Source organism: Thamnophis elegans, chromosome 10 (genome assembly GCF_009769535.1).
Source record: "Thamnophis elegans isolate rThaEle1 chromosome 10, rThaEle1.pri, whole genome shotgun sequence".
NCBI lineage: Eukaryota > Metazoa > Chordata > Lepidosauria > Squamata > Colubridae > Thamnophis > Thamnophis elegans.
Window position 1 is genome coordinate 8294040 of NC_045550.1, and position 15688 is coordinate 8309727.

Below are 15688 nucleotides of genomic sequence, written 5' to 3' on the forward strand. Positions count from 1 at the left end.
AGAGAAGGCCCTCACCCGGGTAGTAGCCAGATGACATTGGCTGGTAGACGAAACCCGGAGGAGGCCTGCTCTGTGTGATCTAATGGATCTTTGGGAGGTAATTGGCAGCAGGCGGTCTCTCTAGTACCCAGGTCCCATACCACTTCAGCAACAGAGTGGTCAACGCCTGGAATGCTCTACCTGACTCCGTTGTTACATCCTCAAACCTTCACAGCTTCACCCTTAAACTATCTACCATGGACCTCACCCCGTTCCTAAGAGGTCTGTGAAGGGTGTGCGAATAAGCGCTCCAGTGTGCCTAGCATCCCTGTCTGACTGTCCCCATCTATTTGTATTCATTTCTTTCATTTATATCCATGTTTATCTTTATACCTGCTATTTTGTACATGTTTGACAAACTAATAAATACAAATACAAAATACAAACCTAAATATGTGTCATGCCAGGATTCACACTTTTCAAAGACTGCAATAAAATTGCTTTAAAAAAGTTCTTTTGAGACAGATGATTGGTCTGTAAATTTCATAAACAAATAAATAAACTTGATGTCAAACATTCTTTTAAAATACAAATTAAAATGTAGAAAAAAGAAGAACACAATTTAACTGCCCGGTTTTATTCAGTTTTTTTTGTTGCTACAAGAGCATAACAGAAAATGTTACCTAGATGTATTTGTCATGAGTTTTAAGTTCCAGTAGATGGAAATGTTGGAATTTAGAAAATTATTTTTTTGGGGAGGGGGGGCATAATTTGTATTTTAACAAGTTTTAAAATTAATGTCTACAATGATGTCTAATTCTAGGACATTTACATCCCTAATATCAAACCAGATCAGTCCCTCAGATATTATCATAATACAAGTAAAAAAATCCTTTTTTTTAACCTGAAATTACTTGAATTGCCTAGAGAAGTACATTACACAAGGTAAGTGGCTCTAAATAGCTATTAGTTACTAATTAATTACTAATGTGCTCTACATGGGGCTGCCCTTGAAGAGTGTTCGAAGACTCCAGTTAGTCCAGAACGCAGCCGCGCGAGCAATTGTGGGTGCACCTAGATACACCCACGTCACACCTATCCTCTGCGAGCTGCACTGGCTACCCATTAGTCTCCGAATCTGCTTCAAGGTGCTGGTCGCTACCTATAAAGCCCTACATGGCATCGGACCTGGGTATCTGAGAGACCGCCTCCTGCCGATTACCTCCCTCAGACCGATTAGATCTCACAGGTTAGGTCTCCTCCGGATTCCATCTGCCAGCCAATGTCGGCTGGCGACCCCCCGGGGGAGAGCCTTCTCTGTTGCAGCTCCAGCCCTCTGGAATGATCTCCTTGTCGAGATCCGGACCCTTACTACCCTCCCAGCCTTCCGCAAAGCCACCAAGTCCTGACTGCTCCAGCTGGCCTGGGGACCTGTGAAGCATCCAGCTCCACGGAAATTGTGAATGTTGCGGTTTTGTTTTTAAAGTGTTGTCTTTGTCTTGTTTTCCCCCTTTCCCTTGTCTATTGAGAGCCGCCCGGAGTCCTCCGGGAGTGGGCGGCATACAAGACAAATAAAATCAAAATCAAATCAAAAATCAAATTAAAAACACTTTTTCAGCAAGAAAAATATACTGCATATTATCAAAGCTTTGAGGACAGGACAACCCTGTTCCAGCATCCAATACTTCTGAAGGCAAGTTGTTCCACTGGTTAATTGAACATTAGACTATTATGACATTACTGTAGAAACATATCTAATTTATAGCCATGAATTGTATACGTGTGCTATTCACATGCAATTAAGGCACCAGCCTAGAAAGTGGGAGACCATGAGTTCAAGTCCTATCTTAGCCAGAAAAGCTAGCAGGGTGTCTTTGGGCCGATCACTTTCTCTCAGCCCAATTTACTTCACAGGATTGTTATTGTGGCAAAAATAAGAGAAGCAACATGCGTTGGATATATTTGCTGCCTTGGGTTATTTGTAAAAATAATAAAGGAGTGCCAAAAATAAATACATAAATACGAATTAGCCATCTTTGAGAGGAGAGCAAAGAAAGTAGCCCTGGAACTATCTGGTAAGTTCTTGAGTTGTTTTGCTTAAAATATGTTTTCATTCTTCCTTCTATTTCTGATCTTTCCTCTTATTTTAATACTATTTTAATATAGGAACGTTAACATGTTTTATCAAATGTCATATATGTTAGATTGGATAAAGGAGGCACAAAAGGCTTCAGTAAACAATAGCTCTTTATTGCAAGTCGAGTAAACATCCGGCTGAGGAATGGTCGGACAGCATCCCCTTTTAAAGGGATCTGTCAGACCTCTCAGCCAATGAGATTCAATCTCTCTTCCCGCCGGAACAGAGAACCTTGGTAATTTGATTTGATTTGATTTTGATTTTATTTGTCTTGTATGCCGCCCACTCCGGGCGGCTCACAATAGACAAGGGAAAGGGGAAAACTAGACAAAGACAGCACTTTAGAAACAAAACCGCAACATTCACAATTTCCATGGGGCTGGATATTTCACAGCCCCCCCGGCCAGCTGGAGCAGCCAGGACTTGGTGGCTTTGCGGAAGGCCGGGAGGGTAGTAAGGGTCTGGATCTCGACAGGGAGATCATTCCAGAGGGCTGGAGGTGCAACAGAGAAAGCTCTCCCCCGGGGGGTCGCCAGCCGACATAGGCTGGCAGACGGAATCCGGAAGAGACCTAACCTGTGAGATTTAATCGGTCTGAGGGAGGTAATCGGCAGGAGGCAGTCTCTCAGGTACCCAGGTCTGATGCCATGTAGGGCTAGAAATCTCTTGCAGTCTGTCAGCGGGGGGGAATATCTAACAATATAGAATTTATGTTATGTTATGTTAATTCATTCTGCATGCTTTGTAAATACTGGTATAATATGAACTTTCTATCCCTTTTCCTTTTTACCACTTTCTCTAATATAGTTATTATGAATAATGCAAAAATTTACACATTTTGATAGTAAAGCCTATGATGTAGTATGTACATTTATGAAGATAGCCATAATTAGGATATGATACCTACTAAAACTTTGGATCAGTTTCATTTTTTCAACCTTCCCTGGTATCCCCTCTCAGGTTTTCTCCCAACCTGATTTGCAATGTTGATTTGAATCAAGATAAGAGCTTGATTGAACTAAAGTAACATCTTGACTACTTCTAATAGCTCTGGAAATTCTGAAACTGTGAAATTGTGGTAAAATGTTCTCTTTACAAGGGGACTAATACTAATAACTGAAAATCTGACAGAATATTTATTTTCCCCACCTTTTCATATGATCTATGTGTGAGTGTGAATCTCTGTGTGTGAGCACGCGCATACATTTATAAATTTTGTTGAGTGTTGTTGTACATCAGTTTAGGAAAATAACATACTTCTAACTGAATAATATAATTCTCACCAAACGAAACAAGGGGACTGATAGCATTAAAAGTGCTATCAGGAGTGCGGAAATAAAAGAAAACAGAGCTATCCCTCGGTTCATAATCTATGTTATCGAATCAGCCTACCAGGTTTTCTAATGATTCTGTTACTGAATGTAGGGTAAGCTTAATTTATCATTTAAGTTTAATTAGTAGGTGAGAGGGCCAACTTGGCATATTTAATTAGTTTTGATTTGAATGGGTGAACTTGTATATAGTTGGGTAGAATATATGATGCTGTATCAGCCCAGACTGAAGGAATTGAGAAGAATGGTTGTAGTTTAGTAGTCTTAGCTGGAGACTCTTCTGCTTCATTGAAGGATCTGAGTATTTACATCGTAAGTTAAGTTAAAGCAGCAGCATGAAGACTTGTTGATACAGTGTCCATCCCATTGCCTAAAAGCCACTCTATGTGACCTACCTATGATGTAGAGCAGGGCGTCATACATTGGCCACACCCATGCCAGGTTTAGCAAAGGGGGAAAAGGTCATGATATTTCATGTGATGACGCCGTGGTGATGTGAGTTTGATATCCCTGATGTGGAGAATCTGAGGCTCTTTAAAACTCACAAGCATTCACATATGGTCTTTTTCATACTTCCATCTAAAGACCTCATGATTTCCATTATGGGCAATTTTACTATATCATCAGTCTCAGTCTATGTCAGTAGCACATAAAGCAGAGCCGAGGTGGCACAGTGGTTAGGGTGCAGTACTGCAGGCCACTTCAGCTGACTGTTATCTGCAGTTCAGCAGTTCAAATCTCACTGGCTCAAGGTTGACTCAGCCTTCCATCCTTCCGAGGTGGGTGAAATGAGGACCCAGACTGTGGGGGCAATTTGCTAAAAATCTGTAAACTGCTTAGAGAGGGCTGAAAGCCCTATGAAGCGGTATATAAGTCTAATAAATAAATAAATAAATAAATAAATAAATAAATAAATAAATAATAAGCATTGTGTAAAGGTTATGCAGGGGAAGGCTTTGTTAGCTCCCTGTTCTCATAGTCAAATTATTTTCTGGTAAAGGTTGGATTGATAGCCATCAGTTTTTCTTATAGTAGGAAAGGATCCATTACGCTTGTAAGGATTGGTGAATTCCAGAATAGTCTGAGGGGTTTCCAGGTGAAAGGTTTGGAAACTGTGCCAAAAAGCATTTACAAAATCATGAAGAGTGTTGAGCCATTACTTTCAGCAAATCATATTCCATGAAAAACAATGCTTGTTTTCTACTTTATTTTTAAAGGCAGTTTGAATCTACGTTGGATTATAGCAATTTGCAGTGCTTGGAGCCACTCTTAAGGTTGGCCAGAAAAATGCATAACCCAGCAATATTGGTTCTGAAGGAGCTGTACCAATTTCCAATTTGGCACTGAGCTGTGTTTGGTGTGACTATAACAATTTACAAATCTGTATCTAAGTTAGAACCTGAAGATCATTCCCTCTCTCTTATACCATGTTTTCCCCAAAATAAAACCTCCCTGGATAATAAGCCTAATCAGGCTTTAGCGCATGTGCTAAAATAAGCCCTCCCCCCAAAATAAGCCCTCCCAAATATTGCAACACAGCAGCAGCCATGAGGTGACCATGCTCCCCACATCCTGCATCTCGAAAATAATAAGACCTCCCTGAAAATAAGGCCAAGCGTTTATTTCGGGGAGTCAAAAGAAAATAAGAGAAACACGGTATATCTGAGACAGTAGATATTTTTGAGAAGATTACTTTGCTAGAAATTTCATGCTGCCACCTGAAAAAAGCCATTCTTGATAACAAGTCTGTGAAATTCCTGGCCCATTGTGCTACAGTTGGCATTTAGCACAATAGATGCTTGTCGCTATTTTAAAATATATCCTTTCCTGTAATGTTTGTGGTCAAATTGGGCTTTTGAATCTTTATTTTTTCTTTTTAATCTGAAGCTCTTTTGAACTGTATCTTTTTGGTACGCATAATAGCATTTTATTATTTTAAAGATGTAGCTATTCTTAGGTTTCCCAAAATAAGGGTTCTTCTGTTTTTTACAGTTTCTATGATGAAAATATTTTTATTTTAAATTGTTTTAATTTCTTGTAAAATTTAACATATGTTGTATCTTTCTCTGGGACTGTTTCATGAAATAAAATCAGGAAAGAAATCTTCAAAAGTAAATACATATAGTAATTCATAAGTTTGATTTTTTCTATAAAAGTAGTTCTCCTTGTACCAAAATAATAAGCTCACTCTTAGTTTGCAATGATAGCAATTTTATTGCAATGCATTGGAAGCAAAATACAATTTCCGATAATTAGAAATTAATTTAGTGACAAAGCTTTTGAATTCATATATACAGCATGGAATACTAAACTTTTTTATTTTTGTAGCTCATTCATCTTAGGGGTCCTTTAAAAATTATCCTTTCTCTCATTAGTTTAGCAAACCACATGTTGGCCTATATTGACCTCTTTAGTCTTCAACAAATTATTCAATTTATTAAAAGTCTGACCAAGTCTTAATATATCATGTAACTTCTCAGACAGCAGAAGCGGCCTCATAAAGTGCCATTGGTGTGAGAGGAAGAAGAATAATCCACAATTATTTTCAGAAATAGTTGAAGTAATTTTGCTTTTCAGAACATAAAGGGATGCTACAATAACATGATAGATTTATACAATTTAGATATTAAATACAACTAGTATGTATCCTTCCTGTGTGAAATGCAGGTACATGTTTTTTTCCCCTGTGTAAGTTGATGATTAGAATTGGTATATATTCTATGTCAGACTTTAATAAAATAAGAATGACAAAACATATGAAGAATGTTTTAAAAGTTAGCTGTTTTCTAATGGTTTTACTAAGAGTTTGTTATTGATGGACTTTCAAATATTTTCAAGGCTAACAATCATCATGATTGTTACCTCAACTGGACGTTGGCATTTTTGTATAAAGTGCTTAACAAAATTAAACGGGCCTGTTTATATTAGGATCTACTGCATCAGCAAATTGCACAGCCATTTAGGAAAAGACCTTGTCTATGTAAAATGCTGTTTAGACTAATTTTCCTTTCCCTCATCCCCTAATAATAGCCTGATGAAGAGCTCTGAAAATCTTAAAAAGATGTTTTAATATTTCATTCGCTTTTAATTACTTGTATAAAAGGTAGTATTCAGCTATGGATTTGAAATATTTTCTCCATGGAGTAACATGGGTATGATTATTTTTTTTAGGTATCTATCTAGCTTTCATCATTTTATCCAGAAAACATAGTCAAATTGAGGAGGCGGATCCTTAGTTTTGAACTTCATTTTCATCCTTCAGAAGTTTAAGTGGTCCCACAACAACATTAACCTTCTCCTGAGACTCATCCACGCTTCTCTTTTTTCTCAATAAGCATCCCTGGTAGCATCTAGATGAACGATCATCTGCCCTACACACTACTAATTTACATTGTAGGTAAACTGAATTGTGCATGTTAAGGAACTTAAAGGAGTTGAATTGGAAACGAACTACATTGTTTCTTGGTGAGGACAGGCTTCTATAAGTAGAGTCTCGTGGGCATCTGAAAAATAAAAGAAAATATTGTTTTGTCAGGTATGCCTAGATGCTTATTTCAAATATTTTATTACAGTCTAATGAAGTATATAATTCCTAAATTTCTGCGTTAGATTAAAGCTGATGATTATGAGATGCACTAGAGAGCCACGGGGAAAGCATATAATATTGGAATATCAAAATGAATAAATAAAACCCAAATTTGGGGCTTGTAAAACTGCTTTAAGATATGTACTTGGGAGGGAAAGTAATATGTTGTTAGTACAGGGGACTGTATAGTAAGAGCAAGGCAATGGCTCTGTAGTAATAACTATTTTTGTACAAAGTATGTGGAATTGACCATAATCTAAACAAAGTTTGGTCATTAGTATACATTTTGTGACCCATCCACTCAGCCCATAATATCCTTTTATTCGCCTTAGTTTTTGTATATGTGATTGAATTATTTGATATTAACTCTTAATTTTATAATGTGATATTAACACTTAACATTTGATAATTTAAGTGAAATATTAATATCATCTTGTATTGTTTTGTTTGAAAATAAGTCCTTATAGTTTGCAGATGAACCCTGCAGTTCTTTCTATACTGTGTTAAGAAATACGACATAAGCAGAAAATCTAATTCAGAATCTTTGTGTCTGACACAATGGCAATTTCTTTGTAGCAACTTGGATTATGGTTCTTACATATTTAATACACACTTACCCACTTCGGATTAAGTCATAGGTCAAGGTTGTAAAATCATTACTATTTGGAGAAGCGACACATGTGTCTAAGAAGAGTAACATATTTGGATCAGCAGTGTGCAGAGTAGCTTGGAGATATAAATTCTGGTTGAGTGAAACGTAGTATGGTGATCCCACAACTTTATGGGCGAAGGATAATGATGAGTAGAATGCCAGAGACACATTGTAATGGCCAATACGCTTTTCAGTAAGGTCAATAGCATTTTGGGCAACAAACACTGCTTGTACTATAGTGTTCTGCTTCATTTCACACATAACATGAAATTGAAAGTTTTTCTTTCTTGTAATAATATAATCGGAGTTGAGTGTCTTGATTACATTGTAATAAGTTGTTGTCTCATTCTTCACCTAAAAAAGCACAGAAAGAAAGAAAAAGTAATCAACAGTAGCGACATAAAAACACTAATTAAACACCACCATTTTAAGGACTACTATTATTTTAGAATTATAGTAACAAAAGTGATGTTAACAAAAAACATGTTACCCATTACAAAACATTTCAGCATCCGCAACCCTGGCTTTTCCTCGGATTATAAAGTAGGGAGTCAGTCTCAAAGACATTGTTTTTTTTCCTCCCTTCCAAAATTCCCCCTTTTAAAATTGTAATTGTAATATTAGATCCAGTTAATGTGTTCAAAGTTAAGCAGAATTTCTTAAACCCAATATCCGAAATTAAATTTAAACTTACATTTCACATTGCGGTTAAACATAATTGTTTGTAACATTAGTTCAATTTAAAACCCAATCCAGAGTACATTTTCTTATAGTAATAGTTAAGACAAGAAGAGAGAGGGAAAACAGTTATTAGCTTTAAGAACAACAAATGATTCTCACCCTTTTCTCTGTGTTACAGCCATAGAATGGTATAATAAATTGAACAAAACCTCTTGTAATATGAGATCTACACGATCTATCTCGGGTATTCAGGTAAACCTGTGATGAATTATAGCCGAGTGAATTGAGATAGCGTATGCTAATCCGTGCTTGCATGAATCCATCAGCACATGAAAGTCCTAAATAATAACACAGAGAAACGTTAAGCAAAATGCAAATACATCCAAGTATTACTTTTATTTTAATTATTGAATCTGCTTGTGGACCAAATAAACTAATTAAGAAATATCTCTCCTACTTAGCCAGCAAAGGAAACTTTCATTTTTTTCCTGAGAATAGAAGCATCCAAAACAAATAATGCATAGAAAAGTGGGTTTATCAGAAATAGTTAAGAAGTTTTCATCTTTTCAGAAATATGGGGAGAGAGAAGGGGGAGAGAGAGAGACAGTGAGAGACAGAGGGAAGGAGAGAGGGAGAAGGAGGGAGGGAAAGAGGGAGGGAGAGGGAGGGAGCGAGAGAGGGAGAGGGAGGTAGGGATAGAGAGAGAGGGAGGGAGAGAGGGAGAGGGAGGGAGGGAGAGAGAGAGACCCACAGGCCAGTAATGCAAACCCCTGAATCATCAACCAATTTTCAGAGTGCTTAATGTCTTAATTTGAACTAAAAAAAATGGAAAATCACAAGCCTTAACACAACTAATTGATTTCAGTGAAACTTTTATTACTTTACCTAGAACTTCAAATTCCACTTCTCTCTGGAAGCTAAACAATTCATTTTATAAATGCTCATGTCCTATATAGTCAAAATAATGTTAGATGAGTCCCATCTGAAATCACTTCTTTGTGTATTGATGTGTACATAATACAATACTAAGCTCAGTATTATATTGTCACCATATATTAAGCTTCAGTCAAAACTAAGAAATCAACTGCTTTATCATGTCACAACTTCATCTCTACTATCTTTTCATAATTGTGTCAAAGGATAAATGTCATGCTTAAGCCTTCCTCAATCTGTTGTCCCGGCATTCTAGCTTGGAGAAGACTATCAGTTATGTACAAATGAATCCAGAACGCTTCAGATTCTTACAAATATATTTTACAACCGAGATTCTAAAAAAGAAAAGTTACAGTTCTTGCATCTGTAATGTAAATTGGAAATCTGAAAATACAACAAAGGTGAATATCTTCACCCAACTAATGGTTTAACAGTTCAATTTACAGCAACCAACCAACCTTCTTCTACCAACACGATGATAATGAGAATATTTTTCTTTTTTATTAGTTTAGAATTTTAGTGCTGGATAACTTCACTTCACAAGTTTACATGCAATTAAGAAATTCAAAAATCTGGATCAAGAATTAGCACACACTGTGGTCAGCTTGAATCCTTGCCACTCAAACACATGGCACAATACCATATTAAAGTACTATATGTGAAATGTATTTCTCACATGTCAAATTCATTATATGAGACATATATTATGGTATTATATCTCTAGAGACCATGAAAAGGAAATAAATGCAAGATTTTCTGAAGGAAAAATGAAGATTTCAGGGGCTGCTAAGACGGCTGTTCAAACTTCTGCACTTTTAAATTTCTCATTCTAAATTTCAAAAGTAGACTCTAAAGTAGAAAAAAGGAGTAAGCCTGTAATCTAAATTCAGTTTAAAGAAGGGGGGGGGGGAGATTTACTTAAAACCAAGTAAAAGGAAAGCTGATTTGGAATTAAATATTCATTAAATTATGAAGCAATTATAGCAGCATTGGTCTGTGAATAGAACCATTTCATTAGGCTAATGCTGAAATTGATTCAAAATGATATTCATGATTGCTGTGCTATCTAATAGTACTATTAGACTTTAATCTGTTGCTTGATTTAGACATGTAAATGATGAAAACACAATATTTTTAAATCTTAGGTATACAATCCTTGCAGAGAAGGAAAGTGCTTCCTAGGTCACAGATGTCAAACTCGCCACATCACGAAATGTTTCATGATATTTTCTCCATTTTCAGAGCTGGGGTGGACATGGTCTATGTGTGACTCATCCAGCACATGGGTCACCAGTTTGACACCTGTTAACCTAGTCGAATGATTATGAAATTTTAGACTCTGACACTCCGAGAACCACTAAATATGACAGTAGTAATTCACGAATGGGTCTTGAACAAGTGAACAAGAAAACTCGAGAAAACGTTATTCTAATATGCCTGCTGCTACTTTGATCCAAACTGAGAGAGATAGGTAAATCCAGCTTCTCATATTTTTTTACAAAGCAAATAAACATGCCTGATTCATCTCATGTAATGGATTCAAATCCTCCTACCTCCATGCCACGATACTTGTACAACATTTGCGGGTTTATTCCTAGATAACTTTACCTATGACCTCCAGTGAAGGTTTAACTCTTTACAGCTCATCAATTAAACAATATGAGAGAAAAAAAGAATATCTTACTTGTATATTTAGAAGTAGACGCTGGTGTAGTAGGTCTCATTTCTGTGAACACAATAAAACAATTTCATTAAACATGAGATGATTATTACATTCATCCAATCTGCATATTACTAAAACTCTTTGGTCTGTTTGTTTGTAACCTAAAATTGGGTGAAATTGGAAAGTGTGTAGGGCTATTGAACTGTTATTCAGTTATTGAACTGAAGAAACTCAAATGGCTTAATTTACAGAATGCTAGGTGCTGTGACAATTGTGGGAATGGAATTTGGGGAAATTGTGGTCACTTCAGAACCACTGCACCTTCCAACTATACTTCCCAGAAACCCATGGGTTGCATGGCGCAGGGGAAGATAGTGGGCTGTATCCCCACCCTCTTTCCAACCTCTCTCTGGCCCCTGCATCAGTCATCTGATGTCAAGCAGTGATTGGCTGCTTTGCAACCAAATCTGAAATTTCATAACAGCAATGGGTAACTTGGGGAGAACAAGGGATGATCTATGCTACGAACGTATGTGATTGGATTACATATAGTGAGGCTTTTACTGAAATATAATAAGTATAGCTGTTGAACAAACTTTGTATAACCAAACTGGATTATACAAGTATTGAAAGGGTTGTACTGAATACTTCTTTTAAGATTTTCAGGTTTACTTTTGAAGTTCTAAATGACTTGAAAAATAAGATCTGCACTCCATTTGTCTATTTTTGAACTTTTAAAAAAGGCATTTCTCCGTGCACTTTAAATACGTTATAAGACACAACTAGAGAAAATATGTTCTATTATACCATCTCAACTGTGGAACCTTTCGATACAACTGGTACACTTCCAGAAGTCTAGCACCATTTTAAAACATTGTTGATTCTCCTAGTTTAAATATTACATTAAATTAGTTGTGTTCTACTCTGTTGCATCTGATGCCTCTTCTAATTGATTACATAATAGTTATATTGTTGTGTTCTTATTTTGTTTCATTTATTTAAATATTATTCAATTTCAGAAAGGTGATAAAGATTATTTTCTTCATGAAGATAGGCTGTTGAAATATTCATATGAACCAATGGCCCTACACAGTATAAAACTAAATAGGAGTTAGTTTAAAATAATATTGAATCCCTAAATTACATCATTAACAGGATACAAGTTAAATGAATTACATAAATAACCTTACCTGGTGGAATAGATTGGTAACGAGCAGAGAACCCGTTTCCTGAATCACCTGAATCTCTATGCAGCACTATTGTCATTATGTTGGAAGTTGATGAATAGGTATAATTGAGATAGGCGCTAGAACAAGTTCTTCCAAGTGGATATGAACTATATCGGAGTCCATCAAAAACCTCAATGTATTCTTTGTCACAGTCCAAGCTGTACAGAAATAGATAAATATTTTACTCCTTATCTCTTACTATGCCACCATTTTCCCCCCTTCCATTCAATCACTGATTTTCTGTGGCTGCTTGAACAGGTCCCTGTGGTTTTCTTGGCAAACTGTTTTCAGAATTGATTTTTTTTCACTTCAGCTGACTGTTATCTGCAGTTCAGCAGTTCAAATCTCACCGGCTCAAGGTTGACTCAGCCTTCCATCCTTCCGAGGTGGGTGAAATGAGGACCCAGACTGTGGGGGCGATATGCTGACTCTGTAAACTGCTTAGAGAGGGCTGAAAGCCCTATGAAGCGGTATATAAGTCTAACTGCTATTGCTAAAATGATTGACCCAAGGTGGTTTTATGCTTAAGGCAGGACTAGAACTCACAGTCTCCCAGTTTTTAGCTTGATGCCCTAACCACTACAAGTAGTCCTCAATTTACAACTATTCATTTAGCCACCATTCAAAGTTACAATGGCACTGAAAAAAAGGGACTTATGACTGGTTCTTGGACTTGAAAACATTGCCGAATCCAGCATCACACGATCAAAATCTGGGCACTTGGCAACCGGCATGTATTTATGACAGTTGCGCTATCCCAGGGTCACGTGATTGCCATTTGTAACCTTCCCAGACAGCTTCCAACAAGCAAAGTCAACGGTTGAAGCTGGATTCACTTAATGACCAAATGATTCACTTAACTGCAATGATTCGCTTAACAACTGTAGCCAAAATAGATTATAAGATTATAAAGTTGGGTGGTATGCCTCACTTAACAAATTGTGTTAAATCATTTAAGGAAGAAATAATCACATTAAGCCAAAAGGAGTGCTGTACTTGGAGTTTTTTTTTAAGGGAGATATTTAAAATTGTAAAGACATTATCTCAGGCGAACTGTGTTGAATTCAGTTAAATGTTGAGTTGATTGCTTAGTTTTATTTATCCCAAATGTATATTATGTCCTGCTAACTCAGTCTGGTTCACTCTGGAATAATAATTATTTGCTGATGTATCCCGATAATGTATTAATCGTTTACAAAAAGCACATTTATTAAGTATCTAGAATAAAAAGTTAAACAAATCTTTCAACTTACTTAATAGAAGAGAACTTTAAATTTATGCGTTCAAGGGGCCTCACTTGAATTTTCCAGATACAGGTCATATTGGTGTGATTTCCAGGATAATAAGGTCCAGAGAAGGATCCATAAGCATTTGTCAGCTGCCCTCCACATTGGTTTGCTAGACAACACAAAGACAATTATTGTGTTGTAAGGCACGTGAAACTGTAGATTTTAAGAATTATTCCCCATGCTACAGTTAATTTCGTTTTGTTATAGGCAATAAGATCAAGAATTACTTTCCTGCTGGGGTTTCAGAAAAAAATTAAAATCTCTGAGAATTTAGAAGAATACAACATAGCAATAGCATCAATAAATTATTTTACTTTTAAACCGAATTAATTAGGAGAATTAAGGCAAGTGCAGTGCAATGATTTATGATTTTTTTTAAAAGAAAAAAATACATAATCACTATTATAGATGTATAAATATCTATATGCTGACTCTGAAAACCACTTAGAGAGGACTGTCAATCACTGTAAAGCAATATATAAGTCTAAGTTCTATTGCTACACACACACACACACACACACACACACACACAGTATGTATATATAAACATGTGAAGCAAAATAGCTGTGGGGGGGAAAGCCCAATATAGTCTGACTTGGGGAAAACTATCCACAATTGGGCAAAACCCATTTAACAAATGTCTCACTTAACAACAAAAAATGGACTCAGTTGTGGTTGTAAGTTGAGGACTACCTGTAAAAATGACAGTTACATAAACAAAAGCATCCTTTCAGTTTTTGAAACTTCAAAAGGAAGGACAAGGAAAAAAACACTGATTCAGTGGTGGGTTTCAAATTTTTTTAGAATCTCTTCTGTAGGTGTAGCCGGCTTTGTGGGACTGGCTTGCCGGCCGTGTGACTGGGTGGGAGTGGCTTGGCAGCCATGTGACCAAGTGGGAGTGGCTTGGCAGTCATGTGACTGGGTGGGCGTGGCCAATGTGTAAAATGTGGTGAAACTCACTTAACAATGCTCTTACTTAGCAACCAAAATGTTGGCCCAGAAACTCTGGCATTTGAAGCACGCAAGTCTTAAAGCATTCAAGTTACAAGATCCTTGCACCCCTAACCCTTTAGAAAAAAAAAACCCAGGGGTGTTCAAACTTGACAGCTTTAAGACTTGTGGACTTCAACTCCCAGAATTCCTCCTCCAGTCATGTTGGCTCAGGAACTCTGGCATTGAAGTGTGCAAGTCTTAAAGCTGTCAAGTTACAGGACCCCTGCACCCTAACCCTTTAGGAAAAAAAAAACCAGGGATGTTCAAACTTGACAACGTTAAGACTTTAAGGTTTAGATAGGACTCTTAGAGGCGGGCAGGGCGATTGGTGAGCCAGCCAATCAGTGACCGGAGGGCGGGACCAGCATGGTGGGGACGGCCAGGGGGAGGGAGATGGAACAGGTTCTAAACAGCATGGTAGATTTGTGGAACCTCTTCTATAGAAGAGGTTGGAACTGGCAGGAACCCACCCCTGCGCTGATTCCTCTCTAATTCAGTATAATAAGGGAGAGGGCAGTTTTCTTTAGGTAACATTCACTGCCTCTGCTTTGTTTCTCCAGTATCAAATGGTGGTTCATCAAAATTATTAATAAGAATTTAATGAAATGGACTGTCTGTTATTACAAAAGATATGTGCAACATGAATGATGCAGAGAATGTCAATAGCCATTTCTCGGAATTAACAAATGAGGATCTCAGATGCAGACTTACCTGGAGGAGCAGGTGTAGGAGAACCTGTTAAGAAAACAAACTTAATCAAGCAATGAAACATATAAATACAGAGGGATTAATATGGGAGACAAACAGAGAACATTATGCCTGCTAAATGAAATAAGTCTTATTCGTCTGCCAAAATTTATCAGCGTTCTCCCAACTCCTGCAACCAGGTTATTACTTAAAATGTTGGCGAATAAAGGGAAGTGAGCCCTATGGTGCTCAAGTCCTTTCCAATGAAGGTAAATAGACCTTCCCTCCAAGCCTGAGTCACCCATGAGCTTTCTTTGAATACAGTGATTCATCTGGCCAACTGCCAACCTATTTAATAGCAGCATTTGGGCATGTACGTCTACCGCATTCTCATCTCAAAACTAATATATGTTTGTGTGTGTGTGTGCGTGTGTGTGTATGTATGTATGTGTGTGTGTATGTGTGTATGTATATATATATAAATATACATACATATACACATACATACATACATACACACACACACAC

At 37.0% G+C, this 15688-nt stretch overlaps 1 protein-coding gene across 1 annotated transcript in view; it reads right to left on the reverse strand.

Annotated features, from left to right (window-relative positions):
• Positions 1-6131: 6131 nt before the first annotated feature.
• The window catches only part of LOC116514128 (deleted in malignant brain tumors 1 protein-like), an 83642-nt gene continuing 74085 nt past the window's right edge, over positions 6132-15688 (reverse strand). Inside the window, exons 34-40 of the mRNA XM_032225587.1 lie at positions 15185-15208; positions 13445-13589; positions 12153-12349; positions 10984-11025; positions 8526-8704; positions 7651-8039; positions 6132-6950 (exon numbers count right to left, since the gene is read on the reverse strand). Coding sequence (XP_032081478.1) covers positions 6680-6950; positions 7651-8039; positions 8526-8704; positions 10984-11025; positions 12153-12349; positions 13445-13589; positions 15185-15208 — 1247 coding nt within the window. The 3' untranslated portion in view covers positions 6132-6679. The remainder of the gene's footprint in view (positions 6951-7650; positions 8040-8525; positions 8705-10983; positions 11026-12152; positions 12350-13444; positions 13590-15184; positions 15209-15688) is intronic.